Source organism: Halichoerus grypus, chromosome 1 (assembly GCF_964656455.1).
Source record: "Halichoerus grypus chromosome 1, mHalGry1.hap1.1, whole genome shotgun sequence".
NCBI classification, from domain to species: domain Eukaryota; kingdom Metazoa; phylum Chordata; class Mammalia; order Carnivora; family Phocidae; genus Halichoerus; species Halichoerus grypus.
Genome location: NC_135712.1, coordinates 111,730,915 through 111,748,658, shown reverse-complemented (window position 1 = coordinate 111,748,658; position 17,744 = coordinate 111,730,915). Strand labels below are relative to the sequence as shown.

Genomic DNA, 17,744 nt, shown 5'->3' with positions numbered 1-17,744 from the left:
GGTGAGGAGCCATTAGCTCTTGGGATCTCATGGGTCACTGACTTGTCACAATGACCTCTTCTCGGGTCTGTCCCATTCTGTCATACCATACGCTGTTCTGTCCCAGCTCTGTCACATACAGGACACTGTCACACCCTGGACCTTGACACTTTGAAGATAGCCAGTTGCTCTACCCTCCTAACTTGCCAAGGCCTTGACCCTCTTCCATGTGCTCTGGGCTCTTCCCCGGGCTGATCTCTGCTTCCAGTCACCTCCGGGTTTCCTGTCCAGCAGTTCACCAGACCTTGACTTTTAGCTGTGGCCACTCACCATCCACTCCATTTACGTAGACCTCACGGTTACATATTCATGCTGTCAGACTTTCATTAGCCAGATTCTGACAAACCTTTTCTAGGGAATCAAGCAGGACAGGAGGGATGGTCTCAAGGGATGTGGTAGACTTTTTCCTTTTTCTTCAAGTCCTCCATCTTACCCACCCCTACATTGTCACCCTTTTTGTAAGCAGAATCTTTCACTGAGAATATAAAGCATAGATTCACCACCTGAACATATCATCTCTTCATCTACACTCTTAATCTCATAAGCCAAAAAATAATGTTTCCTTCTCTTCTCCATTCCCCCACCTGCTCTGCCACCCATGGTGGATGTCCAAAACCCTGGCACTGTCCTTGACCCCTCCTTCCCTAACGTTTACTAATGCCTGATCTTTCAGCAAGGATTGTTAGCACCACCTTTAAAATACAACCAGAATATGACAATTTACCACTTCAGCTACTTCTACCCTGGTCCACGTCTCATTTTTTTAACCCAGATTATTGCAATAGTCCTCTAACTGTTCCTTTATTCTACCCTGTTTCTGCAGTCACTTACCCACACGTCAACCAGAAGAGGCCTTTATAAAGTGTTCCTCAGACCATCAATCTCCAGCTTGGTTAATAGTATAAAATGTAAGGTTCTAACCATGGCCTCGAGGATTCCCTTTCCTCCTATTGCATCCAGCCCCCTGCCCTCCCTGGGTCTCATCTCACATTCTGTCCCCTGTTTGCTCTGCTCTGGCCTCTGGCCTCCTTGCTGTTCCCATCTCGGGACCTTCAATGCTCTTCCCCCGTAACTCCCTGTGGCTCATGACTTAGTATTTAGGTGTCTTCACAAGTGGCACCTCCTCAAAGAAGCCCTCCTGATCACCCTACCTAAAATAGCACTCTTGTTACTTCCTCTCTCTCATCTGCTTTAATCTTTTTCATAGCACTGTTTATAAATTAATACTATGTAATTTGCTTATCTCTTTTGGAAGAATGTGAGAGTCACAAGGGCAGGGCTTTTTATTTCTAATGCCCTGAATTGACACGAGCAACTTTATAGCGTAATTTATTTTTTTCTCACTCATTTTTTCTCACTTGCCATATTGGGGAACTGCTAAATTACTAAGAAATGGTCCTTTCCTAGAAGCCAACTTTCCAACTAATAGAAGAAAAACATAGTTTTAATTAAAGGAAATACACACGTGTATTTAACCTCTTCCAGCTTTTGCACTGTGTTAAGTGAAGTTACTGAGTTTCTAGTACATGCCAGATACTGGGCTAGAATTGGGGGATTTAAAATTCCACGTGGCAGTCTCTGCTCTTAGGACCCTGCCTTCAGCTACAGTCATGGAAACATTCAACCACACACAATGTGCGGTAAATGCTGTCTGGGCATGGAGAGATCATCTCTGCTCACTCCATCTTGAGTATTTGTAGATATCCAGTACTCACAGATGTTTTCCTTACAGTTCTCCTGTGGGTCTCTCTCTTTCTTGCCCCCTCTCTCTTTCTCCCTTCCCTTCCCTTTCCTTATTTGTGCATAGAGAAGTATACACAGATATACCTCCTTGCATGTCTCTTTTTTTTTTCTTTAAGATTTTATTTATTTATTTGAGACAGAGAGAGAGAGCACAAGCTGGGGATGAGTGGCAGAGGGGGAGGGAGAAGCAGACTCCCCACTGAGCAGGGAGCCCCACATAAGGGCTAATCCCAGGACCCTGAGATCATGACCAGACTGAAGGCAGACTCAACCAACTGAGCCACCCAGGCACTCCCCTGCATGCAATCTTAACCACTTCCTTCTTCACTTCCTTAAGACACTCATTTGGAAGGAATACGTCTCTGATAATAGTCATTTGTGGAAAGCCTGTAAAGTCTATTAAAATACCACCCCCCCCCATCCTGCCCCGCCATAAGTACCTGGTAAAGTTGGAGTAACTGTAGAACTCTCTGTTTTCACCCCATGGGCATGTATTGAGTAGGGCCTTGTGGCCATGTTTTTAAAGATAATTTTAACTATGTCTCCAACATCTGCATGAAGTTGTGGACCTGGCAAGAGCAAAAAAGAATGGTTTATATACCTATTGGATGAGAAGTTCTAACTCAGTAAAAGAAGCAAAGATCAGGTAACTTTCTTAGCATGAAGGCAGGAGTGTGTGTGGCTTCATACCATACTACTCTTGGATTTACACCTGGTCTCGGAGGATTCAGAATAAAAGCATGAGGAATGGTTATCTCTATAAATGGAAACCAGGGGTGTATCTCTCATCAAGAGTCTTACGGGAGGTTTTGGCCTGAAAGTGCCCTGCAGGGCAATGGCCTAATCCTGGTGAGTCAGCAGTGACCCTACCCTGGCCAAGAGTCATTGGGTAACACTTGCTCTCATTTCTCTGCATTTGGACTTCCGGGCCTTCCTGAGTGTGAATTTGTGGCATTTGGAAGGGTGGGTGGGGCCACCCCTCCCATTTCTACCTTATTCTCTAGCCAATCTTAGCTTGTCTGCTGCTAAGAATTTCTACAACCCAGCAACAATGCCATTCCCCCTTGGGTGTCTTATTTCAGGGGCTGAGGATAACACGCGCCAAGGTATTCTGTTAGTATGGAAATATGATGAGGTTGGGAGGGAAGTCCCCTGCACTTGATGATTTTCAAGAAAATTCCCAAGACCACTGTTGGTCAGGTTCTTAGACATTCTCTCTTAAAAGGATTCCTGAAAAATCGAAAGCAACTTTCCCCATGCCTTGTGTATGGTAACACTTTTTTCTTTCTTTATTTCCTTGTCTATGTGTACATTTTTTTCTCTTGGAGTTAATCACTAGATGGCAATTTTAAAAGCAAATAGCTATGATTTGGGAGCTGGGAGAGAGGTGGAATAACAGGGAGAATTTGGTGAAGACTTTCACTAGAACTAATTTCTAGGAATTTCACCGAAACGACAGGCATCAATTTGATGAACACCAAATACATACAATTTCATTAGTATATGTGATAATACATTGTTTCTGAGAAAAATAAGCAAAATTTTGGTCATATTCTTCAGTAAACACAGGCTTCTCGTTTTTATTGCATAACTTTTATTTTTATTTGAATACCTTTGACTATGAACTGAGAAATTAAACCCTTGGACACGTACTCTCACTGCACAGAGCCCCACATCGCTACCCCACACCCGATGATTAGCGTACCTAGAATGCCCAGATGTTCTTCTTCAGCCTTTCTCTCCACGGGAACTCTGAACGTGCTGTCAGTGTATTGCCGATATGCAACTTTCTTGTACTTGGAGCCTATGTAAAACTCTTCCTTATCTAAAAATGCATTCGAAACACTTCAACAAAACACACACATAACTAAGGTTAGTACTTGTCTTAATGAAAGTGGAAATTGAGTTTTAAATTTTGAATAAAAATATAGTTTTCACTCAAGTAATTATGCTGATTTTTAATAGCATTCTCCCATTCCAGCAAGAAAGAATAAGACTTTAGAAATAGATAGACCTGGTAGAAAGTGCTCCTTTCTGGGAGTGAAGCCATCTGAGACCTGTGCTGACTGGCACTAGCTGACCTCCAGCTAGTCATTGCCTGGTGGATCCTCAGTTTCCTCACCCCCAAAATGAAGTATGAGATGAGATGATCTCTAAAGTTTCTCTATAGCCCTAAAATTCTGAGCCCAGATTTCACTGATGAAGTGTTCTCTGGTTCCTGCAGTGTTTCTGGTTTATAAGAGCCAATATGGCCCAGTGTTTTCAGCCACTCCCTTTATCTTAAGTTTGCAATGACTCCTCATGGCTCCTGTACATTTTTCTTTTCTTTTTAAAGATTTTTATTTATTTATTTTAGAGAGAGAGAAAGAGATTGCAAGCAGGGAAAGGGACAGAGGGAGAGGGAAAGAGAGAATCCCAAAGAGACTCCCCATGGAGCACAGAGCTTGAAGTGGGTCTCGATCCCAGGACCCTGAGATCATGACCTGAGCCAAAATCAAGAGTTGACTGCTCAACCAACCGAGCCACCCAAGTGTGCCAGCTCTTGTAAACTTTTGACTATTTTACCCCCCACCCCCTCTTAAAATAACCTTTTACTCCTTTATACTGCAAATCATACTCCCCATCGAAGTCAAACTAACCAGCTAAGCTTTGCTCAGCTGTAGGTTACCAGAGATGTTGTGCACCCCAGATCTGCACACATGTCCATCCTGATCTCTCAGATCATATCCATGAAAGGTTAGTGTGGGACATGTGAAATGATAGAGGGCAAAGTGTTTGGAAAAGTCTTCAAGAAGTCTCTGGTGATACTGTTTTACATGCAGTTTCTGCAGCTTCAACAATGATGCTTTACTTACACTTATTCACAATGAACTTATTATTTTTTACATTTCCATAATGTCCATGTTATTGGTGGTTTTGAAGTATATTTTCCTATAAGTTCTTAGGGGACAGAGACCATGTCTACTATACTGTCCTCAAGAATTTTCTTTTTAAAGATTTTATTTATTTATTTGTCAGAGAGGGAGAGTAAAGCAGGGGGAGCGGCAGGCAGAGACAAAAGCAGGCTCCCCGCTGAGGAGGGAACCCGAGGCGGGACTCGTTCCCAGGATCCTGGGATCATGACCTGAGCCGAAGGCAGACGCTTAACCAACTCAGCCACCCAGGCATCCCTACTCTCAAGAATTTAAAATATTCTTCACACATAATAGTTTTAAGAATATGACAGAACAGATTACTGAACTGATAAGGAACTCTGGAGGAAAAATAAGAGAAGCAGCAAATGGTTGATAAGGAAAATAATATTTTAGCTTTGATTTAGGCATTAATTTTTGTTCAAGTTTGAAAATCAATAGCAAGATAGGGCACATGAATATAAGAAGACAATCCAACGGAAAAGAAAGGAAGATGAGTGACTACAAAGAATCAAATGAGACAGGTGGAAATTTTCCTGTGAGAAAATTGCGAGAACAGAAATTAATGAGGAAAGGTTCCTGGGAAACATTTTGTTACTGTTCTGTTGTTATTGTTCCATTGTTACTGTTTAATGCAACTGTTTGTTTTTCTAAAATTTAGCATAATTCTTAATTCTCTGAAAGAGAAAACTAAAAAAAAAAAATTGGGAATCAGAGTCTGGAGAATTACTTTTGTTCTTGTAGGCGATGCAGCTCCCGTTCCCATTCCCTGCTTGGGGAATAATCCCATTCCATCTCCACTGCTGCAATGTAGTAGGTCCTCTCTGCCAGGTAGAAGCTTGGATCGTCAATCTGTTGCTTGCATTTGTTCACCGTGTACTTTTGCTTCATGCCTCCTGTGTAGTGATCGGTTGTCAGGCATTCAACCTCAAAAGTCCCTGGGATGGTAAATAAGAAAGCACATCACTGCTTCGCTCAGCACCTTCTATGGCTTCTCAACTCACTCAGAGTCAACACCCAAGTCCTCAATGTGGCTCACCTGGATGATCACATCAGCTACCACTCACTCTGCTCCAGTCACAGAGGCTTCTTTGCTGTTCTTAGAACAGGTCAAGTGTGTGCCTGCCTCAGGGCCTTTGCCCTTGCTGTTTCCTCTTCCTGGAACACTCCTCCCCAGAATAGCTACATAGCTCATGTCCTCACTTTATTCAAGCTTCTTGTTAATTGTCACCATCTCAGAGAATTGTTACCCACCTTCCCCCATCAGTCTCCAGTCCCTTTTTCTGCCCTGTTTTTCTTTGTAGTACTTATAACCACTATATATATATATATATATATATATATATATATATATATATATACATATATATATATTTATACTTGCTTCTTGTCTGTCTCCTTGCATTAGAATTTCTACTTCACAAGAACAGATGCTTTAAAATACTGTTGTATTTACACTTGTCTAATGAATAAAGGAAGAGGTGACATTGGATTTGTCTTACGTTGTAGTGGCATATGATGAACCAGATAAAGCCTGAAGCAAGTTAGTGTGTTTCACGTTTTGGTTAAAGTCCTTGCTTTTTTGTTTCAGTTTGTTTTACTCACTCAGAACCAGGCCTGCAGAAATCTCTGAGGTTGCATGGCTATCCTTCTAGCACAGGACACTCAACTGCAAACAGCCAACAAGCCAACATTACGTGAAGGCTACAGAGAGATGACAGAGCTGTTACAGAAGTCATTCCCTTTCTAGTCTGACTTGCCAGCTATCTTTAAAAGGACCATAACTTAAAAAGAGAGCGTCCTGAGGATTCTACTATGTGGAAATGGGAGGAACCACAGTCTACTCTTCACCTGTCACTCCCTCCCCTCCCCTCAATAAGCAGGAAACAGACCTATCTGCCACACACTTAGCTAATAGTGGCCCGGACATGCTCTTCAAGGGAAGGAAGAGCACACACTTGGAGGCTTGGGGAAGGGATGAGTTTAGCACCCAACACAGGATTTTAAACCAAAATGACATGAATCCATTCAATGGAGACTTGTCTTGACCTTAAAGAAATGCACCTTTAGCATCAGGCTGCATGAGGAGTGTAACACTTGCTTGAGGGAAGAGGTTTGCTGTGTCTCTTCTTCCTCCTTTTGACAGATACGTGTTTCCGGTAAAGTAAATCCCGTGTACATCAGCCTCATTTCCAGCACTGAATAAGTACCACATGACTGAATCTCCTTGGCACATGTTGAGACCAGGCTGATTCCCGTACATGAATCCATTCATGGCTGTAAAAGTTGGGAAATGGTATTTTGAAAGTGGTTTATCATCTGTCCTCCTACATGACAACCTCCCAGATTTTCTAGAACCAACTTTGTTGATCTAATTTTTGAAAGACCCGTTCATGCCTTCCCCTCCCCTTTATGTGTCAGGAGTGTCTCTGCTGTACCCAGCACCCCCAGAGCAGTCCCTGGCTGGAAGGGGACTAGCCACTTCTTAGTTCTCTCAAGAGTCAGATTTGTGAGCACCCAAATGAATGAATAATAACAGCTATTCCTGGGCACTGTAGACTGGGAACGTGTTTGTTGCTCTGGATGGAAAACTCTCCGATTCATCACGAATGACGAGGAAGAGTGAATGCAGGAAGTTTTCTCTCACTGCTGTTACTAATAGGTAATAGTCTTGACTTCTCCAAAATGTAAAAATGCAAACTCAAAAGGAATGTTATCATGATTGTTACTAGTATTGATTCAATTAAAAAACAACATCGGTTTGTAACACAACTTTACATTTGTTTCCTCTTACTACAGTGATTTTCACATGTAGTCCATTAGCAGTGTGGATATCCTGAACAATTAGCTCACTGTCTCTAAACCTCTGGAATTACACTGGAAACGAAAGAGAAAATCTGATGCTAGGTTCCAATTAAATAAAAATTTCTGGAGGTTGCCCTGAGCATTTAAAAAATAGTTTTAACAGTTTTAATAAGACACCCAGGGGATTCTAATTTGTAGTCAAGGGTGAGAATCATTGAAGTTCATTGACAACAGAGAACATATCTTTCTTCATTTTGAATAATAAAATGAGGCTGTCACTATTAAACCACAGATGAGAAGAGTATCTAATCCAGTAGTTCTCAAACTTACGCATATATTACCTGATGTAGAGGGTTTGTTAAATAGAGATTGCTGGCCCCAGCCATAAAGTTTCTGGTTCAGTAGGTAGGAGTTGGGGCCCAAGAATTTGCATTTCTAACAAGTCCCTGGGTCATGCTAAAGCTGCTGATCCAGGGACAACATTTTAAGGACCATGCATCTAATTGATATATTTTATATGTTTTATTATTCTAGATTAAGTGAAATGAAGAATAATTGACTGATACCTTAAATATCAATATTATCCTCAGAGTTGTATTTAATCGTTTGTTGAAAATTAATCAATGGGCAAAGCTATTAGCATTTTGGTTTCATTAAAAGCATTACATGAGCAGTACTGGAGTAATTTAATATTGGCAGATGGTGTATACTTACAGTGCATCTTATTAGATTCCTGAAAGTCTTCATCTTCCTTATTCACCAGATGAGGTGCAGTTGTAAACATTCTAATATTTTCATCCAGGAGTAAACTTTCATTCTCATCAAACACTGTGGGAAACAGGTAGAACTCCTTGTCTACATTTTTCTGTAAATCAAAACAAGAACAATGAGGTGAAGATAGGATAAGTGAAGTAGAAAGACTTCCATGCACACAATACTATTTGGGCACAAACTCACCAAAGGAAGGTTAAGAACTTTCCATTCCTCTTTGTAGATGGGTCTCACGAAGTAGCCCAGTTGATTACCAGAGTTTTCATTACTATCTGTGTAGTAGGTTTTGGTTCAACATGATCTAAGTCTCTCTCTGCACCTACAAGTTCTGACTCCTCTCCCCACCTTCCTGCCAGTCATCTGGACAAACATTCTCACTTCCTCTCCCCCTGTCCCTGGTGAAACATAAGCAAGCAGAGATGCTGTCTGGTCTACTGAAATGTTTCAGTAGTTCAGAAGAAGGCAGTCTAAGAAATCAAAGCATATGAGCCCCTGAAAACTAGATCCTCCCTCAAAGAAAAGTTTAGATATTATTGCATGTCTTTTTTCTTTCAGATGAAAAATATGATTATCAAATTTTTAAAATCTAACAAAAGCAGAGACCTAAAGGTTAGATCCTATTGAAAACTGAATCAGTGAGAGAGATAATTTTTTGAAAAATTTATTTATTAGAGAGAGAGAGCAGAGGGAGGGGCAGAGGGAGAGAGAGTCTCAAGCAGACTCTGCGCTGAGCATGGAGTCTGATGCAGGTCTCAATCCCATGACCCTGAGATCATGACCTGAGCTGAAACCAAGAATCTGACAATTAACTGACTACACCACCCAGGGGCCTCTGTGACGGAGATAATTTTAAGACAGCTCCCATAAATCAGAAGAAAAGATTCAAAGATGAAAAATATGTACATAGTAATGATTTCAGAAAGAGAGAAATTATAAAAGGGGAAAACATAATGATAATAAATAATAATGGAAATGTTTACCACCATGAAGAGAAAATTCAGATTCAAAAGCTTCACTGAAAACAAGGCAAAAGTAGTCATAGAGATCTATGCTTAAAAATATTCTGGCAAAATTTTTGAGATTCAGACATAGACAAATTTCTACAATAAGTCATTCTAAAAGTGTTATCACAAACACTGGACTTCTCTAGCACAATAAATATCAGAAGAAGATGGAGTAGCATTTATGTTTTTGAGGGGAAAAGATTACAATACAAAAATTCTATACCTAGCAAAGAACAACAAAAATACATTCTCACATGTGTAGGGATTGTAATAGAGGACTGCTACAGTCACTTGTATTCTTATCTATAGAGTAAACTTCAGTGAAAAGTTTACAGGTCATATTTTCTGATCATAATGCAACAAAACTAAAAAGTACTAATAAAGGAAGATCATATTTGATCCTAATAACTCTTAGAGAGGAAGCAAACATGAATTACTAAGTATTTAATAAGCAACGTCCATAACAACAAGGCATAATGTATGGAATACACTAAACATATAAACTGAGAGTCTGAAATACTTTTACTTTTTAATTTTTTTAGAGAAAGAGAGCCCAACACACACGTGTGCACAGGGGTGGGGGGAGGGGAGAAGCAGAAGGAGAGAGAATCTTAAGCAGGTTGCACTCCCAGTGTAGAGCCCGACTTGAGGCTTGGGCTTATGACCCTGATATCATGACCTGAGTTGAAATCAAGAGTTGGCTGTTTAGCCAACTGAGCCACCCAGGCACCCCAGAAATACTTTTTATTTTAAGTAAAACCAAATAAAAATAGATGTTTGTAAATATCTGAAAATTTTAGAAAAGTAAAATGAAAAAAAGGAGAAAGGAATTAATAAAGGAAAAGATGAACTTTTTAATAAATTAGAGCACAAATTAAAATGGTTAAACCTAAAAATGTATTATTTGAAAAGACCAATGAAATACACAAATCTCTGGCAAGTCTAATAAAAAAAAATGAGAGATAACCCAAATATACCACAATAGAACTGAGAAAGGAATATAACCACATATATGGGGAAGGAAAAAAAGATCATTATGTACAATAATAATAATTCTTCTAAGTTGACTTAGAAGAAGGTACCTGAATAGACCAATATCCATAGGTGAAATAAAATGTGATTAAAACACATTTTAATAGACAAAAAAGAAAAAAGAAAAAGTAAAACCCCTAACTACTTCTTTTTAAAAGTCACACAGTTGAAATAATTTTACAGACAATTTCTTTCAAATCTCTAGGGAGCAGATAATTCCTATCTATTTAAACAGTTCCTGAGTATTCAAAACATGGAACTCTTCCCAATTTATTTAATGAAGATAGTGTAACTATGATATAAGACCTAAGAAAGCACACAAAATCTAAAATAATATCACTTACAGCTTATGTGAGAAATTCTAAATAAAACACTATCAAATTCAATACAGAAATGTAAGTGAAAAAATGTTTTAAAAAACCACAGTGCTCATACCACCAGCATTTTTCACAGAGCTAGAACAAATAATCCTAAAATTTGTATGGAACCCCAAAAGACCCCAAATAGCTAAAGCAATCCTGATCTAGAAAAGCAAAGCTGGAGGCAACACAATTCCAGACTTAAAGCTGTTATTACAAAGCTGTAGTCATCAAGACAGTGCTGTACTGGCATAAAAACAGACACATAGGTCAATAGAACAAAATAGAAAACCCAGAATTGGACCCACAGCTATATGGTCAACTAATCTTCGACAAAGCAGGAAAGAATATCTATTGGAGGAAAGACAGTTTCTTCAACAAATGGTATTGGGAAAACTGGACAGCAACATGCAGAAGAATGAATGTTTCTTACATCATACACAAAAATAAATTCAAAATGGATGAAAGACCTAAGTGTGAGACAGGAAACCATCAAAATCCTGGAAGAGATCACAGGCAGCAACCTCTTTGACATCGGCTGCAGCAACTTCTTATTAGACACGTTGTTGGAGGCAAGGGAAACAAAAGTAAACATGAACTATTGGGACTTCATCAAGATAAAAAGTTTCTGCACAGTGAAACAAACAAACAACAAAACTAAAAGGCAACCTACAGAATGGGAGAAGATATTTGCAAATGACATATCTGATAAATCTATAAAGAACTTATCAAACTCAACACCCAAAAAACAAATAATCCAGTTAAGAAATGGGCAGAAGACATGAATAGACATTTCTCCAAAGAAGACATACAAATGGCCAACAGACACATGAAAAATGCTTAACATCACTCATCATCAGGGAAATACAAATCAAAACCACCATGAGATATCACCTCACACCTGTCAGAATGGCTAAAATCAACAACACAAGACACAACTGGTGTTGGCAAGGACTCAGAGAAAGGGGAACCCTCTTACACTGTTGGTGGGAATGCAAACTAGAGCAGCCACTCTGGAGAACAGAATAGAGGTTTCTCAAAAAGTTAAAAGTAGAACTGCCCTATGATCCAGCAATTGCACTATTAGGTATTTACCCAAAGGATAAAAAAATACAGATTCAAAGGGGTACATGCACCTGAAGTTTATAGAAGCATTATCAATGATAGACAAACTATGGAAAGAGCCCAAATGTCCATCGACTAATGAATGGATAAAGAATAAGTGATAGATAGATAGATAGATAGATGATAGATAGATAGATAGATAGATATACCTATATCAGAATATTACTCAGCCATTAAAAAGAATGAAATCTTGCCATTTGCAATGATGTGGATGGAGGTAGAGTGTATTATGCTACGCGAAATAAGTCAGAGAAAGACAAATACCATACGACTTCCTTATATGTGGAATTTAAGAAACAAACCATATGAACATATTGGGGGGATAGAGATGGAAACAAACCATAAGAGACTCTTAATGATAGAGAACAAACTGAGAGTTGCTGGAGGGAGGTGGGTGGGGGATGGGCTAGATGGGTGATAAGTATTAAGTAGGGCACTTGTGATGAGCACTGAGTGTTGTGGTAAGTGATGAACTACTGAATTCTACTCCTGAAACCAATACTGCCCTGTATGTTCACTAACTAGAATTTAAATAAGAGTTTGAAAACAAACAAACAAAAAAACCCCACGGTGTTCAAGTAACATTTTTCCCCAGAAGTGCAAGACTGGTTCAACATTAGGAAATACTTAAGGTATTTGGTCATGCCTACAGGTCAAAGGAGAAAAGATATAAAATAATTTTTTAAATAATATTTTTTAAATAAATTTTTTAAATAAAATTTTTAAATAAAATTACACATTTTGGCACTAGCTACTCCCTCCCTTTCCCCCCAGATCTTTGCAAGGCTTCCTCCTTAAAATTTAGATCTCACCTCAAATATTACATTCCCCTTATCTAAACTAGGATTTCTGTTCACTATCCCATTACCCTTAATAGAAATTCCATGTTCGTGGATAGGAAGACTCAATATTGCCAAGTTGTCAGTTCTTCCCAATTCGATCTATAGATTCAATGTAATCCCAATAAAAATACTAGAAAATTATTTGTGGTTATCAACAAAGGGATTCTAAAGTTTATACGGAGCGGCAAAAGGCCGAGAATAGCCAACATAATATCGAAGAAGAACAAGGTTGGAAGACTATTTCCCAACTTCAAAATTTACTACAACGCTACAGCAATCAAGACACTATGGCATTGGCGAAAGAATAGACCAATAGATCAACGGGAAGAATCGAGAGACCAGAAGTAGATTCACATGAATTTAGTCAACTGATCTCTGACAAAGGAGCAAAGGCAATACAGTGGAACAAAGATAGTCTTTTCAACAAATGGTGACATAACAACTGGATGTTTACATGCAAAAAAAAATGAATCTAGACACAGATTTTACACTCTTCACAAAAATCAACTCAAAATGGATCACAAACCTAAATGTAAAACAAATAAAATAAATGTAAAATAAGTAAAGCTCCTAAAAGATAACATAAGAAAAATCCAGATGACCTTGGCGATAACTTTTTAGATACACACCAAAGACACAACCTGTAAAAGAAATAATTGATAAGCTGGATTTCATTAAAATTACAGTTTATGCTCTAGAGAAGATAATGTCCAGAGAAGTGAGAAGACAATCCACAGAATGGGAGAAGATATTTGCAAAAGACACATCTGATAAAGAACTGTTATCTAAAATACTACAGAACTTTTAAAACTCAACATTAAGAAAACAAACAACACAATTAACCTATAGGCAAAGACCTTAGCAGACACCTCACCAAAGAAGATACACAGATGGAAAACAAGCATATGAAAAGATGTTCCACTTCATATATCATTAGGGAAATGCACATTAAAACAATGGTGGGATACCACTACACACCTATCGGAATGACCAAAATCTGGAACACCGACCATACCAGATACTGGCAAAGATGTGGAACAACAGGACCTCCTGTTCATTTCTAATGGGAATACAAAATGGTATAGCCATTTTGGAAGACAGTTTGGTGTTCTCTTACAAAACGAAATACACTTTTACCATACAGTCCAGCAATTGGTCTCCTTGGTACTTACCCAAAGGGGCTGAAAACTTATGTCTACACAAAACTCTGCACATGGATACTTATGGCAGCTTTATGCATAACTGCCAAAACTTGGAAGTAACCAAGATGTTCTCCAGTAGGTGAATGGATAAGCAATCTGGTACATTCAGACAATGGAACATGATTCAGCACTAAAAAAGAATGAACTATTGAGCCATGAAAAGACTTGGAGGAAACTTAAATGTGTATTATCAAGTGAAAGAGGCCAGTCTGAAAGGCTACATAGTGTATGATTCTAACTATACAACATTCTGGAAAAAAGGCAAAACTATAAAACATTAAAAAGACCAGTGGTTACCGGGGGTTGGGTTTCGGGAGTAGGGAATAAACCGGTGGAACACGGGATTTTTAGGGCAGTGAAAATATTCTATATGATACCATAATGGTGGATACTTTCATTATACATTTGTCTATACCCATAGAATGTAAACACCAAGAGTGAACCCTAGTGTAAACTATGGACTTTGGATGATAACACTGTGTCAATGCAGGTTCATCAGTTGTAACACATGCACCCCTCTGCTGGAAATGTTGATATTGGGAGAGGCTGGGCGGAGCTGGGGGGGCGGGTAGGGGATATATGGGAAATCTCTACTTTCTTCTTAATTTTGCTGTTAATCTTAAAGTGCTCTGAAAAATTAAGTTGACAAAAATAATAATAAAAAAATTAAAAATAAACTGTAAAGCTAAAAATGAAAGGTGCTGGTATTAAGGGAATAGGTGACAGGGGAGAAAGGATAGGAGCCAGACTTCTTTGAATACGCCTCTTTTTGTAGATTTGATGTTGGAACCAGGTAAATATTTTACATTATTATAAAATAATATTACAATTTTAAAGGCAATCCCTAAAAGAAATAGAAGTAAAATTAATTAAATAAACCTGTGTATCTAGTGGGTAGCAAAACTACACAGAGAGGAACTATTCCAAGTGACTTTAACTTTGTAATTTGACTGAACATCCCTAGTGGGATCTACTCTAAGGACAAAAAGGGCTGCAAACAAATCTTAAATTATTTTCAGTAATTATATTGCTGGCTGTAGTGTTGTAATTGTGATTCTGAGGCTGTTGTATGTATATTGTGGGATGAATTGAGTGAATGTTTATGTTGTTATCATTGAGAACTAAGATTTTTCAGTGTAGTTGAAGGGAGATACAGATGTAAGATTAATAAAGTTAAGTAAAAAACAATAAGAATCCTTAGACCTGACTTTGAATAGAAAGTATCAGTATGAACTCATGATTAATTTTATCTTAAAAAATTTCCTTCTCCAGTTCTGTCCATTGAAAAGGCCTAGAAACAATGATGAAGCCAATAGAAATGAGTGAGTACCCATAGTGCCCAGATTGTGGTTCTAAAAATAATTTCTTCCTGAAAAGAACTAGGGCTTCTTAGGAGAAATGGCTGATTTCAGGTCTGGTTCAGAAAGTGTGTAATATGAACTTAAAATAGCTTTTTATACCAAAAATCAAGGAAGCTTCAAAGTCTACCAAGTTCATGTAAAAATGAAGGAATCAACCTGAACAAATCCTCTTAGTAGCAAAAAATAGGTAGGATATTTGGGGCATCAATAGGGATAATGTTAATGAATTCAAACACACCAAATATTCTTAAATCCATGAGTTCACAATAGCACTTAACAAGAAAATAAATTATTAAGAATCTTTGAAGTATGTTAGAGAACTATTACTTTGAAAACTTGTAAATAAAGGGAAAGAATCAAGCATCTGTCATTCCTTTCTTATAGAATATGTACCTCAGGCTAACCAAATAATCCATTAAGGGAAGTTTCTGTTTAAGGAAGTATACTGGCTAATAAATAAAGAAGAATGATGAGATCAGGATGTTACTATTGTGCAATCCCTGATTAGTTTACGAATCTAGGAAATGGTTCTCAGGGGCTGACAACATTCCCAACTGTATGGTATATATTCTCTGATAGAAGTACCCAGTACTACACATGAAGTAGTATTGAAAAAAAGAATCTAACCTGAATTTGATCAGACCTATAGATCTAGCTACTGATTTATAGGAAATTGAGAGAAAGAGGAAGAAACTTTCTTGCTGAATGACACCCCAGGAATACGAACAGTACATCCAGGTGTGGGAAACTTCCATAGGATAGATGACCCTTGAGACAGAAAAATGCAAGGAAATAACCTTGAGAAACACAACTGATTGCAATGAGCGTCATTTTTTGGGTACTGATTCAAACAACAAACTTGAAACAATTAAGAGGCAGCTGGAAAAAGGGGAACATTAATTGGAAATGTTATGATAAAATTTGATTAAAAATTGATGATACTAACATTATTATGATGATGATTCTAAGGTATGATAATTATATTGAAGGCATTTTTTTTAAAGAGCCCTTATCTTTTAAAGGCTCGTATTACAATAATTAGAGATAAAAACATGATGGAGTTAAGTATTTCTCTTTTCTGGTCAAATGGTCATTTCCTCCTTTAAAAATGCTTTAAACAATACTTTCCTTAGTGAATGTTGAGTGACCAATTATTTTTTATTTGTGTGTTGAAGTCTAAATGTATCATAAAAGACCTTGGGTTTCAAGGAAAGTCTGTTTCCAACTCATCTTGAAATAATCATGTTAGCCAGAGAACCTCTGCACAGTAGAGCTCTTATGAGCTGGAGAAAAATTTATAATAAACAGTGTGTGTTAAATCCTCACTGTCTCAAAACCCAGAATTTTCCTTATAATAATGATAATTCAAAGAGATTGGGAAATCATTTATATTTTCCCTCATTGGACTCACCAGTCTCCCATTTGCAAGTAAACTTCCTTTCTTGCATATTTTCATTGGCCCGATAAGCCCAGTGAATATATCTTTGGTGGGATCCACAGCAGAATAATACATCTTAGATAGACAGACAGGATCTTTGTAAGTGGGTCCCACTTCTTTGGGGACAGTCCATTCGTAGGTGAATGTTTGTTTGGGTGCTACATGTGAAGCTGAAGGAGAAGGCATACCTGTGAGAAATGTCACATTGGAGAGGTTAAGTATGCGCTCTAATGTGGTCATTTGAGCCACCAAGTGGACTGGGTTTCGTCTGAGACAACCCACTTCTCAGTTCCTTTTTAGAATTAGAATGAAACCCTACTTGAATGGCGTCCCCCTTGTGCTCCTTTGTCAGGTCACAGATGGGTGTGATTTCCTTCAGGAAGCCTCCTCTTAACCAGTGTGCGGTTGGCGCCTGCTATGGTCCAAATGTTTGTGTCCTCCTAGAATTCACATATTGGCATCCTAATGCCCAATGAGATAGTCTTAGAAGGTGGGGCCTTTGGGGAGTGATTAAACCTTGAGACTGGGGCTCCCCTAAATGGGATTAGTGCCCTTACAAGAGAGATCCCACAGAGCTCCCTAGCCCCTGCTACCACATGAGAACACAGCAAGAAGTCTGAGACCCAGAAAAGGGTCCTCATCCAACCATGCTGGCCCTCTGTTCTTGGACTTCCAGTTTCCAGAACTGTGAGAAATAAATTTCTGTTGTTTATAAGACACCCAGTCTGTGGTATTTAGTTACAGCAGCCTGAACAGACTAAGATAGGGCTGCTCTCACAGTCCCTGATGATGCCCCCAGCACTTTTCATGTTAGATTATGTGTATTTCCCCACAAATAGAACGTAACCTTCCTGAAGCAAGCATCGTCTCTATATTTCCTTTGCTAGAACAACACCTGAAAAGAGGGGGTAATCCATACATTTTCTATTGAACACAACTGAATTGAAAATAACTTCAGACCTAAAAGGCAACTGCAGATGATCCTGTTCAAATATCCTGATTTTATACTTGGGGAAACTGAGACCAGAAAGACTGAATAACTTGCCCACAGTCATACTGCAAGAGGTGGCAAAGGCACTCATCTTCATCGGTCACCCTGACATATAAAAAT

The 17,744-nt window shown here is 38.6% G+C and overlaps 1 protein-coding gene across 4 annotated transcripts in view; it reads right to left on the bottom strand.

Moving 5' to 3' along the window:
- CP (ceruloplasmin) overlaps positions 1-17,744 on the bottom strand; it is a 58,356-nt gene that overhangs the window by 20,225 nt on the left and 20,387 nt on the right. For all 4 annotated transcript variants that reach the window (XR_013447037.1, XM_036115616.2, XM_078070543.1 and 1 more), the window contains 6 exons: positions 16,607-16,821; positions 8,214-8,364; positions 6,759-6,971; positions 5,425-5,632; positions 3,488-3,627; positions 2,223-2,351 (listed from right to left, as the gene is read on the bottom strand). Coding sequence is in view for 3 of the 4 variants with exons in the window: in XM_036115616.2 (XP_035971509.2) it covers positions 2,223-2,351; positions 3,488-3,627; positions 5,425-5,632; positions 6,759-6,971; positions 8,214-8,364; positions 16,607-16,821 (1,056 nt within the window). In the remaining variant the exon portion in view is untranslated. The remainder of the gene's footprint in view (positions 1-2,222; positions 2,352-3,487; positions 3,628-5,424; positions 5,633-6,758; positions 6,972-8,213; positions 8,365-16,606; positions 16,822-17,744) is intronic.